The following is a 22,409-nucleotide window of genomic DNA, read 5'->3' as shown; positions in this document are numbered from 1 at the left end:
TAACTTGCAATCGATCAATAGGGTATGAACAAGTAGGTTTAAAAGGAGTTTTAAAGAGGAATTGGGTGTTTGTTATTACAGAGAGTGGTGTATATCGTTATTCCCTTTATCCTGTATCTGTATACTATGGATGGTTCGATTGTAGTCATGTACTCCTTTCTGCTGACTGGTTAACCCACAACAAAAGCTTGTCACTGTACCTCAGTCAGTGATGGAAATGGGTAGGTAGGCAGCGTTCCCCACTTTTCAGTTTCCAGTTTATGTCCAATTTCTGTACTAGAAGGGAGTCAGAGTTGTTAAATATGGATTAAAAAAAAAAAAGACCATGGATAATCGTTCCAATGAGTCACGCTGCACCGGCCATGAGACGAAAACGATTTGTTAACTACCACTGTTAGCACTTGTTAACAGCCAGTAGTTAACACGTAGTTATACAATGAGTCATCAATACATCGATCCACATTCCTCAGTAAATGTAATTGTGTTTTGACCAAGTATTAATGACGCCGCGTTCCTTTGAATAAAATTCACGGGAGAATTTCTTAACTCGCTGTCATTGAGGGCTCCGGATCACGAGCACGGGCATCTTCTGAAAGCAAGAAAGCAGCTATGGCATATAATACACAATAAACTGTATTACAAATACACATTAAACAAGTTATGCATTCTTGTACTCTTACATGGGTATGACCGCACATAAAAACAATCCCCTCCCCCCCCCCCTTCCTTCCCAACCTCAGCCTCACGGACCTTAGCGTACCCCTAGTTCTTAAAACCCATTTCCATCACTGACCTCAGGACACGTGACAATAAACAAATGTGGAACAAGCTGCCAGTAGAAGTGGTGGAGTCAGATACAATCAACACTTTAAGAGATATTAAGACAAGTCCAATATGCCACCTTGGCCGGAATGGAGATGGTGGGCATAATGGCCTGTTCCTGTGCTATACAGATACACAAGGGCGGAAAACCCGGCGGGGGCAGAGGGGACACGCCCCCCCCCCCCCCCATGTTTTGAGAGGTGGGGGACATCCCCCCCAAGTTTTTGTGATCCCGATTTTAAAATCTCCGTTTTTAGCGCTGGATTGAGCCTCCGAAGCCTCGCGCGTGTGTGAGTGTGCGCATGCGCGCATGGCCGCCAAAAAAATTGTGTCCCCTGTCCCCTCCATGTTTTGATAGCGAGTTCCGCTCTTGCAGATACATGACTCCTTCAAGTCGCATCTCCAAGCAAACGGGTATAAACCTGGCTCTTCCAAGTTGCAGGGAAAGACTTTGAAGATTACTTTGTGAAATCATGTTTTTATCTTTCTGGAATCCACAATCATTTCCTTGCAGCTTCCCAGCGTTCACTTTCTGCATCCTCAGTGAGTGTACGTACAAACAGCCAGATAATCTGGCCCAGTTACCACAAACCGGACCACCCGGGAAAACCCAAGCAGTCATGGGGAGAACACACAAATTCCATACAGACAGCACCTGCTGTGGTCAGGATCAAACCCTGGTCTCTGGCACCGTGAAGCAGCAACTCTACCGCTGCACCGCCGTGCCATCTGTGGGGGAGTAGGGGGGGGGAGAACGCTGGACGAGAAAGCACAGTGGCGCAGCGGTAGAGTAGCTGCCGTAGAGCACCAGAGACCAGGTTAGAATCTGACTACGGGTGCTGGCTGTACGGTGTTTGTATGTTCTCCCTGTGACCACAGGTGTTTCCTCCCACACTCCAAACACATACAGGTTTGTAGGTATTCAAAAGGGAACTGCAGATGCTGGAATATCAAAGGTACACAAAATTGCTGGGGAAACTCAGCGGGTGCAGCAGCATCTATGGAGCGAAGGAAATAGGCGACGTTTCGGGCCAAAACCCTTCTTCAGACTGATGGGGGATGGGGGGGGGAGAAAGAAGGAAAAGGGGAGGAGGAGGAGCCCGAGGGCGGGCGGATGGGAGGAGACAGCTAGAGGGTTAAGGAAGGGGAGGAGACAGCAAGGGCTAGCAAAATTGGGAGAATTCAATGTTAATGCCATTGGGAATGGGAGGGGGAGTTGAAGTGCTGAGCCACCGGGAGTTCAGGTAGGTTATTGCGGACTGAGCGGAGGTGTTCGGCGAAACGATCGCCCAACCTACGCTTGGTCTCACCGATGTAAATCAGCTGACATCTAGAGCAGCGGATGCAGTAGATGAGGTTGAAGGAGATACAGGTGAACCTTTGTCGCACCTGGAACGACTGCTTGGGTCCTTGAATGGAGTCGAGGGGGGAGGTGAAGGGACAGGTGTTGCATTTCTTGTGGCTCTTGCAACACCTTCGCTCCATAGATGCTGCTGCACCCGCTGAGTTTCCCCAGCAATTTTGTGTACCTTCAGGTTTGTAGGTAAATTGGCTTCAGTGAAATTGTAAATTGTCCCTAGTGTGTAAGATCTAGCCAGTGTACTGGTTGGCATGGATTTGATGGACCCAAGGGCCTGTTCCCGCGCTGTTTCTTGAAGGTAAAGTAAAAAGTGAAGAGATGTGGGCATGTGAAAGCAAGGCAAGTGATAGGTGATTATCAGATGCGTGGAGTAAGTGACAACGGCTAGAGGTGAAAAGGAGACAAAAGGATGTCAGATAAGGCGAGGCGTGAAATGTCATGGCGGAGGGAGGGATATGGTTTGAAGGAGAATAAAAGGGGAATGGAGGACTCTGGGATGGGAGATGTGTGTCTGGAGGAGGGGAAAGGAGCAGGGTGAAAGGGGTGGCAGATGGTGGGAAAAATGTGTTGGTATTCAGGTGAGGGGCAGGGGAACGAGAGGGGGAAGGTGAGAGTTATTACTTAAAATAGAGAATGTCCATACCAAGCAACACAAGTAGAACACAAGGTTATAGCACGCTATGTAAGACACCAGTGGCTACGCTTGGCCAGGCTGACCATGCAACGTTGCCAGGACAACAGACCTTCATGATCAGGTCAGGAAACACAGCACCTACAACTGGGAGTTGAAAATGGCGCCAAATCCGGCAACTCTTGCGTACTGTCTCAGTGTACTATTTCTGTGCACTTGCACTGTATCTAAGCTGTGCTTATGTAGAGTGATGCTTGTACTGAACTGTATGCAAGAAAGAATTTCACTGTACCTCGGTACACATGACAATAATGTACCATTCAACGTTCCTTTAATTCATCTACACTAGTGTTTACATCAAAGTGCAAGGAAGTATTTGACAATAACACAAGGCTGGTCCTCGCTCTGCTGCGACATGTATTCACAAGAGGTTTGACTGTCCTGAGGAGCGCAGGTGCTGAGTGGATGAAGGGCGACTGCACACAATCGGAGACAGGAGAGAGGCTCGTCTTCTGAGGCACAAGTTCACGTCATAGGAGCAGAACCTGGCCATTTGGCCCATCGAGCCTACTCCACCATTCGATCATGGCTGATCTATTTTCCCCTCTCAATCCCATTCTCCTGCCTTCTCCCCTAACCTTTGACACCCGTACTACAACCTCCAAATAATCTCTGAACTACATAGACAGGGGTACTGGTTTTGTCTTTTTATTGATGTTTGTTTGCTTTTATGTGTATGTATGTATGTATGTTTTTTTTTAAATTTATTATATTGTTTACAGAGTGCTATGTTTACATATGTTATGCTGCGGCAAGTAAGAATGTCATTGTTCTGTCTGGGACATATGACAATAAAACACTCTTGACTAATCAAGAACCTGTCAATTTCCGTTTTAAATGTACCCAAGACGGCCTCCACAGCCGTCTGTGGCAATGAAATCCACAATTTACCACCCTCTGGATAAATAAATTCTTCCTCATCTCCTTTCTAAAGGTATGTCTAAGTGTGTCTTAAAATGTCTAAGTGTGGGAAGGTATGTGTATGTGTGTGAGCATGCATGTGAGTGTCTGCATGCGTGTGCATGCGGTAAAGTGTCAAGTGCCAGAAAGAATGAACACAAGCACAGTACCTCACTGAGACACGCTGACCCAGAGCATTCCCCTGTTCCCTGGCTCCCGTCACTGGGCACTCGCACATGAGCACCCTTTGCATCTGCCCATACAATTCTAACCCATCCCACATCGATGAATCTCGTAAACTAATCCAAGGCTCTATTCCATGTGGCCACAGAGTCTCCCCACCGGCCCCTTGCACTCACTAAACTGTGATCCATCACAGGGGGTGACAATCGTGGCTGGCTGGTAGTGTTCTGCCCCCCCGACCCAAATCTCCATAACCCGAGGCCATATAACACGCTTGTCCCAGCAGTACATTCATTCCAATGCTGTGAAGTTAATACTGACCCCTTCACTCTCCGCACACTCTTCTGGTCTTTCCTTATAGAAACAAGGAATTGCAGATGCTAGTATATAAAAAAAAAGGGGCACAAATGCAGGAGTAATGTAGCGGGTCAGGCAGCATCTCTGGAAAACATGGAAAGGTGGAGAGAAGCAGGAATCACAGAGGGGGAGCAGTGAGAGAGGGTCTCACAGAACTCCCGATGGAGAGAAGAGGAGAATTTCTTCAAAGTCGGCACACCTGGGGGAGATTTCACAGTGGAGCAGACAAAATGTAGGAACAAGGAATAGCAGATGCTACTTTACAGAAAAGGGCACAATGTGCTGGAGTAACTCAGCGGGCCAGGCAGCATCTCTGGAGAAATAGGATGGGTGACGTTTCCGGTCTGAAGAAGGGTCCCGGCCCGAAATGTCACCTACCCATGTTCTCCAGAGATGCTGCCTGACCCACTGAGTTACCACAGCAGTTTTGTGTCCTTTTTCTGGTCTTTCCTTCATTGTGTGTCGGACTGTGGACATTCAGCTAACGTGAAATATTTCCGCTTGTTCCAGAGGTGGATTTACTCAGGGTAATGCAGCCCTGTGTCACACGCCTGTGTGCAAACATCTGGTACACAGACATGGTGACGCAGCAGTAGAGTTGCTGCCTAACAGCGTCAGAGACCTGGGTTCGATCCTGACCATGGGTGCTGTCTGCACTGAGTTATACATTCTCCCCGTGACCTGCGTGGGTTTTCTCCGGGATCTCCAGTTTTCACGTACACAAAGTTTGTAGGTTAATTGGCTTGGTATAATTGTAAATTGTCTCTAGTGTGTAGGATTGTATTAGTGTACGGGGATCGCTGGGAGGCACGAACCTGGTGGGCTGAAGGGCCTGTTCTCGCACTGTATCTCTATACTAAACTAAGACAGCCATACTGGTTAGAGGCAACAGGCAATTTCCAGGATCTACAAATACGTCAGCGGCAGGGGGAATTTATATAAATAGATATAAAAATGTTCTCTTCAATTGTGTATAATGTGTTAAGATAGAGTATTGTCATTAAAATCAGGAACCAGGACTCCTTGTGTCCTTCTCATTGATGGAGATCTCACCAAACAAAGGCCAAGATCAGGTCAATACTCGGTCGAGGACAATCACAAGTGTGTCTTCTGACTTACACCAAAGGTTGACACAAAGCGCTGGAGAAACTCAGCGGGCCAGGCAGCATCTCTAGAGAGAGAAAGGATGGGTGACATTTCGGGTCGGGACCCTTCGTCAGACGATTGGCAGGAATCAGGGCTACAAACCCACCAGTCCCGTAGAAATGGGTGAAGATCTCAGTGGGCAAATTCTCGAGGACAATCGCTGTCCGTGGTGGGATGTGGCTGTGGAGTGGATTTAATGCTCGAGGACGGTGGAGTTGTTAGGAAGCTCCTCCCGAACGTTGGTGTTGGACGGGCTGGGTTGAGTCAGCTGGTGGACGAAGCAAACTCTTGCTCACTGGACGAGCTGACCTGCCGCTCCATCACCCTCTGACCCTTGCAGGCGACTATCTTCGAGGCTATGTCCACCCGCCTCTCGAAAAAGCCGACCAGAACCGGTTCGGTCAGCACGGAGGCCAGGATCTGCTCAAAGGAGATGGACCACTCAGCTTCGGGGGGGCGCTGGGGAGCGGTGGGAATCCCCGGCAGCTCACAGCTGACCAGCACCGCCTCATCGGAGAGCTCCTCGCCGGGCAGCGAGCCCGAGCTGATCATGGAGTAGGAGGACATGGAAGTGTCATCCTGCCCCTCCTCCTCCGACAGCGGGGTCTTCTCCAAGGCCGGCCCCTCCGTACGATCCTTCAGCGCGTCCTTCAGGAGGTCCCCGGCCAGGTCCAGGGTCCCCCGGCCGCCCGCACACAGACACGGCCGCTGGGCGGGCCGGGCAAACTGCTTACCCACCTCGCCAATCTGCAGCAGCAGTGTGGCAACAGTGGCAATGGCCTGGTACAGCTCACTCTCACCCGCTGCCTCGCTGAACAGGTTGTACATGGTCTTGCACAGCTCAATAAACTGCTCCTGTGGAGGGGAGAAGGAGGAGGGGTCAGCACATGCTGGAATCCTGAGCAAAACACACACACCTCCCCCCCCCCCCCCCCCCCCACACCATCCCAATACATATGCACACACACCACCCCAGTAATACACACAGACTGACACACCACCCCAATATATATATATATATATATATATATATACACACGCAAATACACACCCCTCCCCCTGTACATAGAAAATAGGTGCAGGAGTACGCCATTTGGCCCTTCGAGCCTGCACCGCCATTCAATATGATCATGGCTGATCATCCAACTCAGTATACTGTACCTGCCTTCTCTCCATACCCCCTGATCCCTTTAGCCACAAGGGCCACATCTAACTCCCTCTTAAATATAGCCAATGAACTGGCCTCAACTACCTTCTGCGGGAGAGAATTCCAGAGATTCACCACTCTCTGTGTGAAAAAAGTTTTCCTCATCTCGGTCCTAAAAGATTTCCCCCTTATCCTTAAACTGTGACCCCTTGTTCTGGACTTCCCCAACATCGGGAACAATCTTCCTGCATCTAGCCTGTCCAACCCCTTAAGAATTTTGTACGTTTCTATAAGATCCCCCCTCAATCTTCTAAATTCTAGCGAGTACGAACCGAGTCAATCCAGTCTTTCTTCATATGAAAGTCCTGACATCCCAGGAATCAGTCTGGTGAACCTTCTCTGTACTCCCTCTATGGCAAGAATGTCTTTCCTCAGATTAGGAGACCAAAACTGTACGCAATACTCCAGGTGTGGTCTCACCAAGACCCTGTACAACTGCAGTAGAACCTCCCTGCTCCTATACTCAAATCCTTTTGCTATGAATGCTAACATACCATTCGCTTTCTTCACTGCCTGCTGCACCTGCATGCCTACTTTTAATGACTGGTGTACCATGACACCCAGGTCTCGTTGCATCTCCCCCTTTCCTAATCGGCCACCATTCAGATAATAATCTACTTTCCTGTTTTTGCCACCAAAGTGGATAACCTCACATTTATCCACATTACACTGCATCTGCCATGCATTTGCCCACTCACCCAGCCTATCCAAGTCACCTTGCAGCCTCCTAGCATCCTCCTCACAGCTAACACAGCCCCCCAGCTTCTCGTCATCCGCAAACTTGGAGATGTTGCATTCAATTCCCTTGTCCAAATCATTAATATATATCGTAAATAGCTGGGGTCCCAGAACTGAGCCTTGCGGTACCCCACTAGTCACTGCCTGCCATTGTGAAAAGGACCCATTTACTCCTACTCTTTGCTTCCTGTCTGCCAGCCAGTTCTCTATCCACATCAATACTGAACCCCCAATACCTTGTGCTTTAAGTTTGTATACTAATCTCTTATGTGGGACCTTGTCGAAAGCCTTCTGAAAGTCCAGATATAACACATCCACTGGTTCTCCCTTATCCACTCTACTAGTTACATCCTCGAAAAATTCTATAAGATTTGTCAGACATGATTTACCCTTCATAAATCCATGCTGACTTTGTCCAATGATTTCACCACTTTCCAAATGTGCTGCTATCCCATCTTTAATAACTGATTCTAGCAGTTTCCCCACTACCGACGTTAGACTAACTGGTCTGTAATTCCCCGTTTTCTCTCTCCCTCCCTTTTTAAAAAGTGGTGTTACATTAGCTACCCTCCAATCCTCAGGAACTACTCCAGAATCTAAAGAGTTTTGAAAAATTATCACTAATGCATCCACTATTTCTGGGGCTACTTCCTTAAGTACTCTGGGATGCAGCCTATCTGGCCCTGGGGATTTATCGGCCTTTAATCCATTCAATTTACCTAACACCACGTCCCGGCTAACCTGGATTTCACTCAGTTCCTCCATCTCATTTGACCCCCGGTCCCCTGCTATTTCCGGCAGATTATTTATCTCTTCCTTAGTGAAGACAGAACCGAAGTAGTTATTCAATTGGTCTGCCATGTCCTTGTTCCCCATGATCAATTCACCCGTTTCTGACTGCAAGGGACCTACATTTGTTTTAACTAATCTTTTTCTCTTCACATATCTATAAAAGCTTTTGCAGTCAGTTTTTATGTTCCCGGCCAGTTTTCTTTCATAATCTATTTTCCCTTTCCTAATTAAGCCCTTTGTCCTCCTCTGCTGGTATCTGAATTTCTCCCAGTCCTCTGGTAGGCTGCTTTTTCTGGCTAATTTGTACGCTTCATCTTTTGTTTTGATACTATCCCTGATTTCCCTTGTTATCCACGGATGCACTACCTTCCCTGATTTATTTTTTTGCCAAACTGGGATGAACTATTGTTGTAGTTCATCCATGCAGTCTTTAAATGCCTTCCATTGCATATCCACCGTCAACCCATTAAGAATCAATCGCCAGTCTATCTTGGCCAATTCACGTCTCATACCCTCAAAGTTACCTTTCTTTAAGTTCAGGACCCTTGTTTCTGAATTAACGATGTCACTCTCCATCCTAATGAAGAACTCAACCATATTATGGTCACTCTTGCCCAAGGGGCCACGCACAACAAGACTGCTAACTAACCCTTCCTCATTACTCAATACCCAGTCTAGAATAGCCTGCTCTCTCGTTGGTTCCTCTACATGTTGGTTTAGAAAACTATCCCGCATACATTCCAAGAAATCCTCTTCCTCAGCATCACTGCCAATTTGATTCACCCAATCTATATGTAGATTGAAGTCACCCATTATAACTGTTTTACCTTTGTTGCACGCATTTCTAATTTCCTGTTTGATGCCATCCCCAACCACTACTACTGTTAGGTGGCCTGTACACAACTCCCACTAGCGTTTTCTGCCCCTTAGTGTTTCGCAGCTCTACCCATATCGATTCCACATCCTCAAAGCTAATGTCCTTCCTTTCTATTGCGTTAATCTGCTCTCTAACCAGCAACGCTACCCCACCTCCTTTCCCTTTCTGTCTATCCCTCCTGAATATTGAATATCCCTGGATGTTCAGCTCCCAGCCTTGGTCACCCTGGAGCCATGTCTCCGTGATCCCAACTATATCATAGTCATTAATAGCTATCTGCACATTCAACTCATCCACCTTATTACGAATGCTCCTTGCATTGAGACACAAAGCCTTCAGGCTTGTTTTTACAACACTCCTACCCCTTATACTATTATGCTGAAAAGTGGCCCTTTTTGATTTTTGCCCTGGATTTGCCGGCCTGCCACTTTTACTTTTCACCTTGTTACCTATTGCTTCTACCCTCATTTTACACCCCTCTGTCTCTACGCTCACACATTTAAGAAACCCTTTCCCTTTAAATCTATCCTCCGCTATCCCATTCGACACCCCACCCCCCTTATTCAGTTTAAAACCACCCGTGTAGCAGTGGCAAACCTGCCTGCCAGAATGCTGGTCCCACACCTGTTAAGATGCAATCCGTCCCTTTTGTACAGTTCCCCCTTACCCCAAAACAGATCCCAGTGATCTAAGAATCTAAATCCCTGCCCCGTGCACCAGTTCCTCAGCCACACGTTCAGGTCCCGTATCTCCCTGTTCCTGCTCTCGCCAGCACGAGGAACTGGAAGCAAACCGGAGATAACAACCCTGGAGGTCCTGCTTTTCAGCTTTTCAGCATTATACTTACGTATATACATACACACATACTGACATACACATACACTGACAGACACACATAGATAATAATAATAATAATAATAATAATAATAATAATAATAATAATAATAATAATAATAATAATAATAATAATGGATGGGATTTATATAGCGCCTTTCTAATACTCAAGGCGCTTCAATAGATACAGGCATACGCACACAGGCACCGCCCCCCCCCCCCCAGGGTGTGTATGGAATGAGCTGTATGTACAGGGGAGGTGTGTGTGTGTATATGTGTACAGGGGAGGGGTGTAACAGGACATCGACACAACAACAGCCATTTCCTTCTGCCGTCTGATATGATATTTACCTGGTTCATTTTAGTCAACTCTTTAATGGTCTGCTTGGCGCCCTCTCTCTCACGCGCCCACACCCTCAGGTGGTATCTGTAGTCCTGTGAATCGCTCTTCTCGTCTGCACGGAGAGAAGACTGCTTAGTAATCTTTCCTACGTCTGCTTCGACCCCTCCAATTATGGAGCACTTTAGGACAACCAAGGCAGAAGAAAGTACTCCACAGATGCAAGTCTTTCCTGAACCTCTCCATGGATTATCGTACTGAGGCGTAGTTCATCAGAAGCTCCCTCAATGGTGAAGACTTCATCCAGTCATACATTCAAGATGCAAATTTATTAATTTACCGACTCCAAAATGTTCTGTGAACGTACGGAGTTGTCAGATAAACCCACCGTACCTGTCTCTGATCTCCCGTTCCCCGCTCCCTCTTGTATCCGTGGTCCACCAGGTTCCGCTCCATCTGGAAGAAATCAAGATCACTCCTCAGAACAAGCTAGATGCAGGAAAAATGTTCCCAATGTTGGGCGAGTCCGGAACCAGGGGCCACAGTCTTAGAATAAAGGGGAGGTCATTTAAGACCGAGGTGAGAAAAAACGTTTTCACTCAGAGAGTTGTGAATTTATGGAATTCTCTGCCACAGAGGGCAGTGGAGGACAAGTCACTGGATGGATTTAAGAGAGAGTTAGATAGAGCTCTAGGGGCTAGTGGAGTCAAGGGATATGAGGCGAAGGCAGGCACGGGTTATTGATGGGGGACGATCAGCCATGATCACAATGAATGGCGGTGCTGGCTCGAAGGGCCGAATGGCCTCCTCCTGCACCTATTTTCTATGTTTCTACGTTTCTATGTACAAACCTACCAAATAAAATTACTCAACTGGACCAACGTGTTCAAATCCCTACAACGCTGAGAACTATATTCTGCACTCTGTATCTTCCCCTTTGCTCTGCCTATTTTGTACTTGAGTTTGACTTAATTTCTCCATGTATAGTCATTGTCATACAGCACAGAAACAGGCCATTCGGCCCAACTTGCCAAGCCAACCAAAATGTCCCATTTACACTAGTCACACATACCTGCGTTTGGCCCATATCCCTCAGATAAACCTTTCCTATCCATGTACCATATTCCAGGAACAATGGAGCTGGAGCTGCCGACTGTGAGGGAATCCCCGATCACAATGGAGCTGGAGCTGCCGACTGTGAGGGAATCCCCGATCACAATGGAGCTGGAGCTGCCGACTGTGAGGGAATCCCCGATCACAATGGAGCTGGAGCTGCCGACTGTGAGGGAATCCCCGATCACAATGGAGCTGGAGCTGCCGACTGTGAGGGAATCCCCGATCACAATGGAGCTGGAGCTGCCGACTGTGAGGGAATCCCCGATCACAATGGAGCTGGAGCTGCCGACTGTGAGGGAATCCCCGATTACAATGGAGCTGGAGCTGCCATCTGCAAGTGAATTCCCGTTCCAGCGCAGGTTCGCAGAAACAGCAGGTACAGTAAACACAGTACCTGGAAACAACGGAGAGGCCTCCATTGTGTCCGGAAACGTGGCTGACGGGCAGGACTTCAGGTCAGACTGAAGCGCAGGGGACTTTGGCCCCCTCTGCCTACCATCCTACTGGCACATGTACAGTCCCTTGAAATCAAAGTGGAGGACTTAAGGTCAAGGCTGCTTTACCAAATGGAGCTGAGGGAATGCTCTGTGTTCTGTTTCACAGAGACATGGCTCACCCCCATCTCCCCAGACTCAGCAGTCCAGCCTGAAGGGTTCTCCATCCGTCGCATGGACCGTACACTGGCATCTGGGAAAGGGAGAGGAGGGGGCGTCTGCCTCATGGTCAACTCTGCGTGGTGTTCAGACGTGGCAGTCCTGTCCAACTCCTGCTCTCCACACCTGGAACACCTGGCTGTGAAGTGCTGTCCCTTCTACCTACCGAGGGAATTCACCTCCATCATCCTGACCGCGGTCTACATCCCACCCCAGGCTGATGTCCATCTGGCACTGGGGGAGCTGCACGCCGTGGTCATCAAGCACCAGACGGCTTACCCCGAGGCGTTTACCACCATAGTCGGGGACTTCAACAATGCCAACATGAAGAAATCGCTCCCTAACTTCCACCAACATGTCTCCCGCAGCACCAGAGGATCAAACACCCTCGACCACTGCTGCACAACCATCAAAGACGCCTATCGTTCTATCCCTCCCCCAGACTTCATAAAGAAATGTGTAGAGGACTGCGTTCCAACAAAATCCTTCCGAGTGTTTCCCAATCAGAAACCTTGGATGAACCATGAGATCCGCATTCTTCTGAAGTCCAGATACCGGGCATTCAGGTCTGGAGATGCAGAGGTCTACAAGAAGTTCAGATATGACCTTGGTAAGGCCAAAAGGGACATCTGCTCCAAGCTGGAGGATGAGACGGATGTTCAGCAACTGTGGCGAGGCTTGAATGCAATCACCTTCTACAAGGCGAAATCAGGAGGCAGCTCAATTGTCAGCCAAGCATCACTCCCTGACGACTCAATGCGTTTTACGCACGCTTTGATAGGGAGAACACAGATGTGCCTTCCCGAGCGCCCATTCGCTGTGATGGTATTTCACAGTCACAGAGGCCGACGTCAGAAGACCCTTCAGGGGGGTGAACCCTCGGAAAGCACCTGGACCTGATGTTATACCCAGTCGTGTTCTAAAAACCTGTGCAGACCAACTGGCTGGAGGTTTTACGGACATTTTCAACCTCTCACTTCTGAGGTCTGAAGTTCCCAACTGCTTTAAAAGGGCATCAATAATACCGGTGCCCAAGAAGAGCAAGGTGACATGCCTCAATGACTATCGACCAGTGGCACTAACGTCTGTGGTGATGAAGTGCTTCGAGAGGTTGATTATGGCACAAATCAACTCCTACCTCAACAAAAACCTCGAACCACTACAGTTCGCTTACCGCCACAACAGATCAACGGTGGATGCGATCTCATTGGCTCTCCACTCCGCCTCTGGACCACTTGGACAACAAAAACTCATATGTCAGGCTGTTATTCATTGACTACAGCTCGGCATTTAACACCATCATCCCCTCCAAAGCTGGTTACCAAGCACTCAGATCTAGGTCTCTGCGCATCCCTCTGCAATTGGATCCTCGACTTCCTCATCCACAGACCTGTCTGTATTGTATTGTCCGTATTGTATCTGTCCGTATTGGTAGAAATGTGACATCCTCGATAACAATCAGTACGGGAGCACCTCAAGGCTGCGTGTTCAGCCCCCTGCTGTACTCACTCTATACTCATGACTGCATAGCCGGACATAGTGCGAACTCCATCATCAAGTTCGCCGACGACACCACTGTTGTGGGACGAATCACTGATGGTGATGAGTCAGAGTACAGAAGTGAGATCGACCGATTGACCAAATGGTGCCAGCACAATAACCTGTCTCTCAACACCAGCAAAACCAAGGAACTGATTGTGGACTTTGGAAGGGATAGGATAGGGACCAGCAATCCCATTCATATCAACGGTGGAAAGGGTCAAGAACTTCCAAATTCCTGGTGCGCATATTTCCGAAGATCTTTCCTGGTCCCAGCACACTGATGCAATTATAAAGAAAGCACATCAGTGCCTCTACTTCCTGAGAAGATTACGGAGAGTCGGTATGTCAAAGAGGACTCTCTCGAACTTCTACAGGTGCACAGTAGAGAGCATGCTGACTGACTGCATCGTGGCTTGGTTCGTCAACTTGAGCGTCCAGGAGCGGAAAAGAATGCAGAAAGTTGTGACCACTGCCCAGTCCATCATCGGCTCTGACCTCCCGCCATCGTAGGGACCTATCGCAGTCGCTGCCTCAAAAAGGTTGCCAACATCATCAAGGACCCACACCATCCTGGCCACACACTCATCTCTCCGCTGCCATCAGGTAGAAGGTACAGGAGCCTGAAATCTGGTTCATCCAGGTTCAGGAACAGCTTCTTCCGCACAGCCATCAGCTATTAAACTAGCCATCAAACAAACTCTGAACTACAACAGCCTATTGCACTTTATCTGTTTATTTATGCGTATATATATGGTCTATGCTATATAGACACACTGACCTGTTCTGTATTTATGCTTACAATACTCTGTTGTGCTGCAGCAAGCAAGCAATGTATCTTAAACGTTGTGATAATCCCTGCCCAGTCCATCATCGGCTCTGACCTCCCCACCATCGAGGGGATCTATCGCAGCTCGTCTGGCAGCTCGTTCCATACACCCACCACCCTTTGCGTGAAAAAGTTACCCATCAGGTTCCTATTAAATCATTCCTCCCTCACCTTAGACCCATGTCATCTGGTTCTTGATTCTCCTGCTCTGGGTAAAAGACTGTGCATTTACCCTACCTATGCCCCTCATGATCTTGTACACCTCAGGCTTCTAGGGGAAGAGGAGGGTGGTCAAGAGTGTGTTATTGTCGTATGTCCCGAAATAGAACAGAAATTTTTACTTACAGCAGCACAACAGATATGTAAACATAGTACTCTGTAAAACCCCATCATAAAGAACAAAGAAAAGTTCAGTATATATAAACGAAAACAAAGACAAATAAATGGACAATAGAGGTGGCAACAGTATGAGAGTTTGTCTTGTACACCTACTGCAAGGCTTGTCCCTTGGAGTTTCTTCCGTGAAGTACCGAGTGGCTTCCAGCGCCGATTCTTCTTCCGGCCAAATAGCTGTGAAATAATTAGTTCCATTGTCAGTACAGATGGCAATTAAACACTGTGGACTCGTGGAGGCTGGGCTCCCAAACAGCGGTGTACTGTGTGGCTGCAGCTGGCACTGCCGCAACGGAACCAGGAATGATCACCGCACCTCCCAGGTGAATAGCTTGCTTGGGAGTCCCGACTTTAAATGTTTCTCTCTCTGTACAGAGGCAGCAAGGTGCAGCGGGTAGAGCCCCCCGCCCCCCCCCCCCCCACTTCACAACGCCAGAGACACAGGTTCGATCCTGACCTCGGACGCTGACCGTGTATGTGTGTCGGTATGGACGAGTTGGACCGAAGTGTTGGGGTCTGACCAGTGTCTGTGGAAGCAAAGCCCAACTTGAGTCAAGTCTCCCAAGTTTCAGGTGATCATCTTCGAGTTTCACTTGCCCCATCTTCACTAGTCCCATCTGCCCGCGTTTGGTCCATATCTCTCTAAACCTTCCCTATCCATGTACCGGTCTAAATGTCTCTTAAATGTTGTTATGTAAGGTACCTGCCACAACTATCTCCTCTGGCAGCTCGTTCCATACACCCACCACCCTCAGTGAAAAAGTTATCCCTCAGGTTCCTATTAAATCTTTTCCCCCTCATAGACCATACAGCGCAGAAATAGGCCAACCAAGATGCCTCATCTACACTAGAACCACCTGCCCGTGCTTGACACATATCCCTCCATATCCTTCCTATCCATGTACCTGTCCCATGTGTCATTTGTAACTATAACAACTTTTAAAAGAAATTTGGACAGGTACATGGCTAGGAAAGGTTTAGAGGGATATGGACCAAACGCGGGCAGATGGGACCAGTGTAGATGGGGTATCTTGGTCGGCGTGGACCATTCCTATCTTCCAAATGTAAAGGGAGGTGCAAAAGGGAGAGAGAGGGAGGTGGGTGGGTGGGGGAGCAGAGTGGGCGAGGGGGGGAGGGGTACTCGTTCTTACCTGGTGGCAAGTGTAGTCTGTACAACACCTTCAGCTTGGCGGCCAGGTCCCCGTGGTACATCCCACCTGTGGGAGAGAGAGGGGTCAACGCAGGGCAGTCACACACCCCGCCACCACCCAGTGCCACGGGGAACCAGGAGGGGCAAAGGGGTGGGGAGACAATGGGGAAACGGGAGGGGGGGGGGAGAGGGGAGGGGGAAGGTGGAGAGGGGAGAGGGAGGGGAGAGGAGGAGAGGGCACATACTCAGGCCTGTGACGAACTCCTTGAAGCCAATGAGCGAGTCTGTGCCGCAGTTGATCAGACGGAAGAGGCGTTGTGCCAGTATGGGGGAGTGGGGCCCACATGCCCAGGGCTTGAGGGCAGTGAAGAGCTGGCAGAACTGTGCGCTGTCGATGCGGTATTGCTCCAGGTAGGGCAGGCTGAGATCCCGCCGCTCCACCGTGCTGCCTCCGCCCCAGTAACAGCCGCTCATGTGCTGGGCCTGGGGGAGAGAGGCGGCCATTACACATGGCGGGATCAGCGCGAGCGGTAAACCACCCTCCCCCACGACGGCCAGAAACCTCAATGCAAGGCCCACCAGGCCACAGAGCAACAAACATAACCCCCTTTAGACTTTAGAGACACTGCGCAAAATACAGGCCATTCGGCCCACTGAGTCCACGCCGACCTGCAATCACCCCGTACACTAACATTATTCTACACACTAGGGACAATTTACAATTTGTACCAAAGCCAATTAACCTACAACTTGCAAGTCTTTGGGATGTGGGAGGAAACCGGAGCATCCAGAGAAAACCCACGTGGTCATGGGGAGAACGTGCAAAGTCCACACAGAGAGAACTTGTAGTCAGGATTGAACCCGGGTCTCTGCCTTTTCTCCTACCTTTTCACCCAGGAAATTATCCCAAACCAATTCTAAGCTAATCACCTGCTAAAGGCGCCATTCATTAATAGCGTCCCAAGAGGGCGGCATGGTGGCGCAGTGGGTCGAGCTGCTGCCTCAAGGTGTCAGAGACGTAGGTTCGATCCCGACCTTGGTGCTGCCGGTGTGGAGTTTGCACGTTTTTCCTGTGACTGTGGGTTTTCTCCAGGTGCTCTGGTTTCCTCCCACATCGGCCCTCTGTAAATTGTCCCTAATGTGTAGGGAGTGGATAAAAATGTGGGATAACGTAGAGGTGGTGTGAACGGGTGATTGAGGGTCAGCATGGAGTCGCTGGGCTGAAGGGCCTATTTCCATGCTGTATCTTTCAATTAATCCACAGCTCTAACCTTGAATAGTACGTAGAGGTTCTCCAGCTCCTCAATGCTGAAGGCCGTGTCCGTCAGAATCGCACGCACCTGGAAATAAATATCAATGTCAGTCAGTGAAAGAAGCTTTAGATTGAGGAACGTTTCGACCCAAAACATCATGTATCCTAATTCTCCAGAGATGCTGCTTGACCTGCTGAGTTACTCCAGCACTTTGTGTCTATCTATGGTGTAAACCAGGTTCTGCAGTTACTTTTTATTACATTGTTTGGAGGGATATGGGCCAAATACGGGTAGGTGGGGCTACAGGTGTCAGAGGTTATGGGGAGAGGGCAGGAGAATGGGGTTAGGATGGAGAGATAGATCAGCCATGATTGAATGGCGGAGTAGACTTGATGGGCCAAATGGCCCAATTCTACACCTATTCCTTATGACCTTGGTGTAGATGGGGCATGGGGTATGGGTGGGTTGGACTGAAGGGCCTGCTCCCGTGCTGTATGACTCTCCCGTCCGAGCCCACGTGGTGAGCTTCCCTTACCACGCTCCGCTTGGCCGAATCTTCCAGCGTCTGTATCACCTTCAGTCGTTGCTTGAACCGCATTTGTTCGATGGCCCCCGCCTGGATCGCTCCGAATTTCTGCACGGACAAAGAACAAAGCGGCCTCTGAGGGCAGTGATCTCAGCCCACGAACTCTGACCCCATGACCCTCACCTCCCACCTCACCGACCCACAAGACCAGAGCTGGAGACCTTCGAGAACAATGCCTGCCCAACGACGGCAGGATTTTAGTTTAGTTAATTGTCCCGTGTACCGAGGCACAGTGAAAAGCTTTTTCTTGTGTGCTGCACAAAGGAGATAGGGATCGACTTCTGGAAGCAAAGCGGTACACACACCAGTGGTACATACATTGAAGGGACTGAAGTAGAGATGGTTGGAAGCTTCAAGTTCCTAGGAATAAATATCACCAGCAACTTACCGTGGACCAGATTTATTGAAGCAATGGCCAAGAAAGCACACCAACGCCTCTACTTCTTTAGAAGGCTTTGGAAGTTCGGCAGGTCCCCAACAACCCTCACCAACTTCCACAGATGTGCCGTAGAAAGCATTTTATCCGGATGCATCACAGCATGGTTTGGGAACAGCTCCATCCAAGACCACAACAAATTGCAGAGAGTTGTGGACGCAGCCCAGACCATCGCAGAAACCAAACTCCCTTCCATTGACTCCATCTACACTTCACGCTGCCTTTGCAAGGCCACCAGCATAATCAAGGACCTGTCACCCCCTCTTCTCCCCTGTCCCATCAGGCAAGAGGTACAGAGCAGAGCGTGAAAACACACACCTCCAGATTCAGGGACAGTTACTTCCCAGCTGTTATCAGGCAACTGAACCATCCTATCACCAACTAGTGAGTGGTCCTGACCTCCCATCTACCTCATTGGAGACCCTCGGAGTATCTTTAATTGGATTTCACTGGACTATCTTGCATTAAACATTATTCCGTTTATCCTGTATCTGTACACTGTGGACGGCTTGATTGTAATCATGTTTAGTTTTTCCGTTGACAGGTTAGCACGCAACAAAAGCTTTTCACTGTACCTCTGTACACATGACAATAAACTAAACTCACATTGACCCCAACCTACCCTCTCTGAACAAGTCGCCCAACAACAGAGGGTCAGTAACAGCAGTGCTTCTCGCACAAGCTGGCTAGTATAGACAAGATGGGCCAAAAGGGCCGATGCCATGCTCCACAGCTCTATGATTCGGTTTAGGCAGCAGAACACAAAGTAAGTTATAAACAAGAGCAATTTAGTTTAGTTTACTTTAGAGATGTAGCACTCTCAACCCCAACCTACATATCTCCACTTGTTTGGAGTGTGGGAGGAAACCGGAGCACCTGGAGAAAACCCACGTGGTCACAGGGAGAACGTACAAACAGCACCTGAGGTCAGGATCGAACCTGGGTCTCTGGCACTGTGAGGCAGCAACTACATTGCTCTGGTTCCCAAAGTAGAGTGGGCCATTGGCTCCATCAGGCCTGGTCTACTGGTGGACGAGAGAAGGTCTGATGTTCCACGTCACCACTCACCTCGTACGACGCCTTGATCAGTTCAAAGATGTCGACCTGTGTCGGGGTGTCATCACCGCTGGTGAGTAGGGCGTGGAGGTGCGGGATGGGAGGTGAGGCAGCCTGCCTGTTGCAAATATTGTCCAGGTACCTGGGGAGAACCAACAGTCAACTTACTCCAAACCGCGGTCACTGCAAATAAGACCATAAAACCCTGACATTGAAGCAGAATTCATTCATTCAGCCCATCGATTCTACTCCACCATTCGATCATGGCTGATCTATGTTTCCCTCTCAACCCCATTTTCCTGGCTACTTCCCATAACCTTTGACGCCGTTACTTATCAAGAACCTATCAAGGCTGCCTATTTGGCCTGGATAGAGTGTACGTGGAGAGGATGTTTCCACTAATGGGAGAGTCTAAGACGAGAGGGAACAGCCTCAGAATAAAAAAGACGTACCTTTAGAATCTGTGGAATCATTGCCACAGACGGCTGTGCAGGCCGTCATAGGGTATTTTTAAGGCAGAGATTGACAGATACTTGACTGATTAGGGTGTCAGGGGTTACAGGGAGAAGGCAGGAGATTGGGTTGAGAGGAAAAGATAGATTGGCAATGATTGAATGGCAGAGTAGACTCAATGGGCCGAATGTCCTACCTCTGCTCCAATTACTAATAAACTTATGAAATGAGTCAAATTCAACAGTGATTGAAGGAGTCACATTCGACAGCCCAATGAACAGTTAACTTATTCCCAACTTCAGTCATCCTGAATACGCGGGAACAAATGCCTGATCGCGGAAGAATGGTCCCAACCCGAAACGTCATCTGTCCATTCCCTCTACAGATGCTGCCCGACCCGCTGAGTTCCTCCAGCACTTTCTGTTTTGTGTTGTAATGCTCAAAATTCTAAAAACAACTGCTAAAAGATATTCCAATATATGTATATCCATAGGAAGGTTTAGAGGGTAATTGTCAGGAGGGTTGGAAGAAATTAAAAAAAAAAAAGGAATAATGTAGGATCAGTGGTTGATGGTCAGACTGGATTAGATGGGGTCGAGGGCCTGTTCCAGAGCTGTATCTCTCTGAAAGAGTCAGTCATAGAGTCAAAGGAAACAGATCTTATGGCCCAACGTGCCCATGCTAACTAAGTTGGTTGGCACCAAAATGCTGGAATAACTCAAGGGGTCAGGCAGCATCTCTGGAGTAAAAGGATGGGTGATGTTTCGGGTCAGAAGCCTTCTTGGTTGGCATTCTGGGCTAGTCCCTTTTGCCTACATTTGGCCCATATTCCTCTAAACCCTTCCTGTCCACATATCTGTCCAAATGGATGAACGGGTGATAAAAGGAGACACAAGGAACTGGAGCTAGTTGATTCATGTGCAAAACACAAAGTGCTGGGGGAACTCAGTGGGTCAGGCAGCATCTGTGAAGGGGATGGACAGACTGGGACTGGGCTTTAGAGGCTGGACCTGATCTGGCAGTGAATGCGGAGGGGGGGGGGGGGGATTGAGGCCTGAATGCGGAGTGGACGTGCACAGAGTATTTTAGCTCGAGCAGGGGTTCGAGAACCAGAGGACATACTGTAGGTTTAGGATGAGAGGGGAAAGGTTTAATAGGAACCTGAGGGGCAACTTTTTCAGACAGATGGTGGTGAGTGTATGGATTGAGCTGCCAGATGAGGTAGTTGAGGCAGGTACTAAAACAACATTAAAAATACACTTGGACAGGTACATGGATAGAAAAGGTTTAGAGGAGTTGTATATCTCTATAAGAGTCAAATGACTAAGGCTGGGCGTTGCCTGGTAGGCCCACTGCTGGCTAGGGAAGATGTGATCTTGAGGGAAACTGTGATAAACGACTAGAGTGGAGGAAGGGGACAAGGTTGGAGGGAAGGAAAGTGTAAGTAGCAGTTACTTATAATAGAGAATTCTATGTTCATACTGTTAGTTTGTAAGCTTCTTTGTAGAATATGAGGTGCTGTTCCTCCAGTGTGCATGTGGCCTCACTCTGACAGTGGAGGAGGTCCAGGACAGAAAGGTCAGTGTGGGAACGGGAAGGGGAGTTACAGTTGTTAGCATCCGGGAGATCCGGAAGGCCATGGCGGACCAAATGGTGGGATTTGGATCAGGTGCAGAATGGGAATGGGAAGCGGAGTCAGTAGGGGCGAGAGAGCCAATGTCCGATTGGCTGGCTTGGGTTATTGTGGCGACGTAAACAACCAATCACCTGCCGAGGATGGTCATGGCTTCTCCCTCGTCGGAGCAGCTGAGCAGCGGGTCCAGGTTGGCGTCGAGCACGGCCAGGGACACCTGGAAAATGACCTTGATGCCCTCGTAGAAGAAGCAGTCAACCACCACCACGGCACTGTCGAAGGGCATGACGCTGAGGAAGAGGGTGAGGAACCAGGAGAGGGAGATGGTGCCGATGACTCCCAGCTCCTGCATCCACTCGTACAGGAGAGGAAGGTGTTCCCTCGTCAGATCTTCGAACACCCCCTGATCCACCAGGGCACCTGTGATCCAACACCACAGCAACTCAATTTCCAGAAAGGGGTACAACTTCCAGCAAACCCTCACAATAACCAACCTTAGTTAAGTTTCGTTCAGAGACACAGCACAAAAACAGGCCCTGTGGTTTACCAGCGACCCCCACACACTGACACTACCTCACACACTAGGGACAATTTACCATTTTACTGAAGCCAATTAACCTATAAACCTGTACATCTTTGGAGTGTTGGAGGAAACCGGAGAACCCGGAGAAACCCCACACAGTCACGGGGAAAACGTACAAACTCCACACAGACTGCACCCGTAGTCGGGATCAAATCCGGGTCTCTGGCGCTGTAAGGCAGCAACTCTACCGCTGCGCCACTGTGCCGCCCTTCTATATAACGGAGATAGAAACAAAATGCTGGAGTAACTCGGCGGGTCCAGCAGTATCTCTGCAGAACATGGATAGGTGACCTTTCGGACGCTGCTTCAGACTGGATAAGGGTACCAACAGAATCAAAGAGAGAGAGAGAGAGAGACACTAGGAATTGCAGATGTTGGTTTACAAAAAAAGACACAATATGCTGATTGTGGTAGGATGGGGGAAAGAAATCTGGAAGAGAGGGGGCGACAGGACAGAGGCTGGCGAGTGATAGGTGGATATA

At 48.9% G+C, this 22,409-nt stretch overlaps 1 protein-coding gene across 1 annotated transcript in view; it reads right to left on the bottom strand.

The window, feature by feature from the left end:
• Positions 1–5,273: 5,273 nt before the first annotated feature.
• The window catches only part of tbc1d9b (TBC1 domain family member 9B), a 35,832-nt gene continuing 18,696 nt past the window's right edge, over positions 5,274–22,409 (bottom strand). Inside the window, exons 12-21 of the mRNA XM_033029718.1 lie at positions 21,479–21,764; positions 19,271–19,400; positions 17,716–17,814; positions 17,199–17,267; positions 16,173–16,410; positions 15,929–15,994; positions 14,877–14,954; positions 10,641–10,703; positions 10,259–10,362; positions 5,274–6,314 (exon numbers count right to left, since the gene is read on the bottom strand). Coding sequence (XP_032885609.1) covers positions 5,724–6,314; positions 10,259–10,362; positions 10,641–10,703; positions 14,877–14,954; positions 15,929–15,994; positions 16,173–16,410; positions 17,199–17,267; positions 17,716–17,814; positions 19,271–19,400; positions 21,479–21,764 — 1,724 coding nt within the window. The 3' untranslated portion in view covers positions 5,274–5,723. The remainder of the gene's footprint in view (positions 6,315–10,258; positions 10,363–10,640; positions 10,704–14,876; positions 14,955–15,928; positions 15,995–16,172; positions 16,411–17,198; positions 17,268–17,715; positions 17,815–19,270; positions 19,401–21,478; positions 21,765–22,409) is intronic.

This window comes from Amblyraja radiata, chromosome 11, assembly GCF_010909765.2.
Source record: "Amblyraja radiata isolate CabotCenter1 chromosome 11, sAmbRad1.1.pri, whole genome shotgun sequence".
Classification (NCBI taxonomy): domain Eukaryota; kingdom Metazoa; phylum Chordata; class Chondrichthyes; order Rajiformes; family Rajidae; genus Amblyraja; species Amblyraja radiata.
Note: the sequence above shows the minus strand (reverse complement) of the source record. Positions and strands in the feature narration are given on the sequence as shown.